Below are 2,972 nucleotides of genomic sequence, written 5' to 3'. Positions count from 1 at the left end.
GGTCAGGGGGAGGGTCATGGTTGGGCTGGAGGAGCTTCAGGGGCTTTTCCAACCAGGATGAGTCTGGGGTTCTGTGAAAGGACGGGAGTGATGTGTGGGGGCAAGAGGGACATTTCCACCTTCTGCTGGGTGGGTGGGTCTCTCCTACATCCCCCCCATGCCCCCCAGCCTGGCGCTGCCCTCCTGGGGCTGCTCCTTGGACCCAGCAGCACAACGCCGTAGCTTTTCCTTTTTAATAAAAAAATCAAATGTACAAAGAACAGGAAAATTTACAGCTGGTTTGTCTTAAAAAAAGAAGGCTCAACATCATCAAAAAAGCAGCAGGGGCCAGCTGGTGAGAAGGGGTTGGGGGGGCCACCACCATGGCTGTCTGCGGGTCAGGGTGACCGGTGTCCCCCCCGTCCAGCACGCAGGGCAGTGGGGAGCAGGGTGGGGAGGTCTGGTGGATGCCCGTGGGACTGGCTTTCCCCATTTTGGAGCTTTTATGGATCCCAGGGGTATTTCCTGGGGTGGCACCCGTGTCAGCATCCACCAACTCCACCCGTCCCCACCCTACAGCCTTGCCCCATGGCTACATCCTGCCCTCGGCCCCATATCTTTGCCCCATGGCCATGTCCCTCCTCTGTGCCCACGTCCTTTCCCTGTCCCCATGTCCTTCCCTCGCCCCCTCTTTCCCCACATCCCACTTCCTTGTCACATCCCACCCCCTTGCTGCCTCCCCCACTGCTCCCAGGGGCCCATCCCACCCCGCTGCCCCTCGCCGCTACCCCAAAATGTTACCTTATGTTAAAACACGCATATTAAATTAAAAAAAACAAAACAAAACAAAACTTCACATTCATATCACCCCCACAGCCCACTCCTTCCCCACGGTCTCCTCGACCCGGTGGTGCTGTCACACCGTGTCCCCCGCCGGGATGCGGAGCCTGTTGTTATCAGCATCTATATCCCCGTCAAGCTGGAGGCAGCAAGCGCGGGAGCCTTCGTCCTCCTCCTCCTCCTCCTCAGTGGGGACTCCGGGTGCTGAGGGCTCTGCGGTTCCCCCATTGAGGGGTACCTTCTCCCTGCGCTGGGACGGGGGGCTGTGGGGTGTGCTGCACCCCCGCACCTTGCTCCTGGCTTTGAGCTGGTCGTGGTAGGCGAGAAGGGCCAGGCAGGCAGCAGCGGCCAGCGTCACGGCCAGCAGCACGGTGACGGTGACAAACTGGGGCCAGTAAGACCGGGGGGGGCCAGGGTCTGAGGACCCCCAGGCCAACCCCTCCTCAGCCAGCCCGTCTGGCTGGGGGGCTGCCCCACTGGGGTCCTGTAGCTGGTAATGAGCCACGGTCCAGGTGTAGCCGTTCTCGGTGGCCTGGCACTTGTAGGTGCCAGCAGTCCCCCGTTGCATGATGACCACCAGAGTGTGGTCAGGCAGCAGCGTCGTGTCCCCCCGGCCCCCCCGGCCCCCGGGCTTCTGCCAGCTGTAGGTGGCCAGGGCAGAGCGGCGGGGGCACAGCAGGCGGACCATGGCGTTAAGTGGGGGGCTGAGCCCTGTGGGGTGCGGAGGGGGAGAGCAGGGTGATGCAGTGCACTCCACGTGCCCCGTGTCCCCACCCCGCTGCACCCCATACTCAACTCTCTATGGCAGGATCCTCCTGTGCCCCCCCGGCTCGGGGCATGGCCGCGCTCCTCCCACGGTGGCACACGGTGGCCGGGCTCCCCGTCTCGATGTCCTGCAGCCACGTGCTCCTGCGGCCGGGAGAGCGGCATCAGCACCCCATCCCCTCTGGATATCCCCCTTCCTGTCCTCATCCCGCTGCCCCTGGGGCTCACGTGTCCTGGGTGGGGGCAGCCCGGAGGGGCTGGCAGGAGCCCTCAAGGCTGTGCCAAGCGCAGTAGGGGTCCCGCGCCAGCACGCACTCGGCGCAGCTCCGGTGCAGGCTGCAGTTGGCCAACGGGACCTGGAGGATGCCACCGGAGTAGCCCACGTAGAGGATGCCCTGGGGAGGGAGAGGTGCAGGGCTGAGCCTCTCCCCCACCCCTCCATGCCAGGCTTGGGGTGGGCTCTTGGGTCACCCCCTACCTTCCCCTGGGCCAGCAGTAAGTTCTTCACCGGCTCCGGCGTCCCGAGGAGCTGGATGCTCTCCACAATGTGGGGACCCCCAGGCAGCTCCACCGCTTTGTGCAGGAAACCCTCCGCTGCGGGGGCACAGGGGACATCACTGGTGTTTTGGGGGGACCGAGGGGTAACCAGGTGCCCTGTGTGTGTCCCCACGTAAACCCACCCGTGGCCAGGAACATGACGCGGTAGGTGGCCCCCGAGACGCCCTGAGTCTCGTCCACCGCAATGCGCGTGTACGTGACGTCCGTCTTCACCAGCAGCGGCCGCCCCTGGGTGGGTGACACCTTCCCGTCCATGAGGAAATGGTCCTTCATGAAGGTGAGGGCCTTGTCAGAGGAGGGACCCATGGAGCACTGCAGGGAGAGAGGAGCCATGGGGAAACTGAGGCACGCTCGCCACACCACCACCATCTCACCCCAGTGCGAGCACACCGGGCAAACTGGAACAGACACCCCAGGAGGGTCTTGTCCCCCAGGGGTGGGCAGCACTCACGCTGCCAGGTCGGGGACTCATGTCCGGGCCACCATAGACCGTCCAGCGGGAGCTCTCCTTGTTCAGCTCCTTGTACTTGCCCTCGAAGACCTTTTCCAGAGCCTCCTGGCTGTAGGCACAGACGGCCGCGCTGCCTGCCCTGCCCACCTGCCTGCAGGGACAGCAAGGTGGGTGTGGGGACGATGTGGGTCCCCGGCGCACCCGCAGCACCCCTGGGTGCTGGGACTCACCACTGCGAGGTGAAGACGGCGTAGAAGTCGGCACCACCACCCTGGCGGGGCAGGGCGAAAGCGTGATGGATGACGTTGAAGGGGAAGTGGCCGGGTTGCGAACAGACCAGCTGCGCCTTCAGGAACGTCGTCCACTTTTTCTGCAGCAC

The 2,972-nt window shown here is 64.3% G+C and overlaps 1 protein-coding gene across 1 annotated transcript; it reads right to left on the bottom strand.

The window, feature by feature from the left end:
* Positions 1-247: 247 nt before the first annotated feature.
* On the bottom strand, positions 248-2,969 carry SEMA4A (semaphorin 4A; the record flags this gene model as incomplete). Its single annotated transcript, XM_026864080.1, has 7 exons — positions 248-1,530; positions 1,616-1,728; positions 1,813-1,979; positions 2,063-2,178; positions 2,265-2,454; positions 2,594-2,744; positions 2,824-2,969. Coding segments are annotated over 7 exons (1,518 nt in total), but the record flags the coding sequence as incomplete, so codon positions are not given.
* Positions 2,970-2,972: the final 3 nt, after the last annotated feature.

This window comes from Athene cunicularia, assembly GCF_003259725.1.
Source record: "Athene cunicularia isolate RWA chromosome 25 unlocalized genomic scaffold, athCun1 chr25_part2, whole genome shotgun sequence".
In the NCBI taxonomy this organism is placed as follows: domain Eukaryota; kingdom Metazoa; phylum Chordata; class Aves; order Strigiformes; family Strigidae; genus Athene; species Athene cunicularia.
The sequence above is the reverse complement of the archived record's forward strand: the minus strand, read 5'-3'. Positions and strand labels throughout refer to the sequence as shown.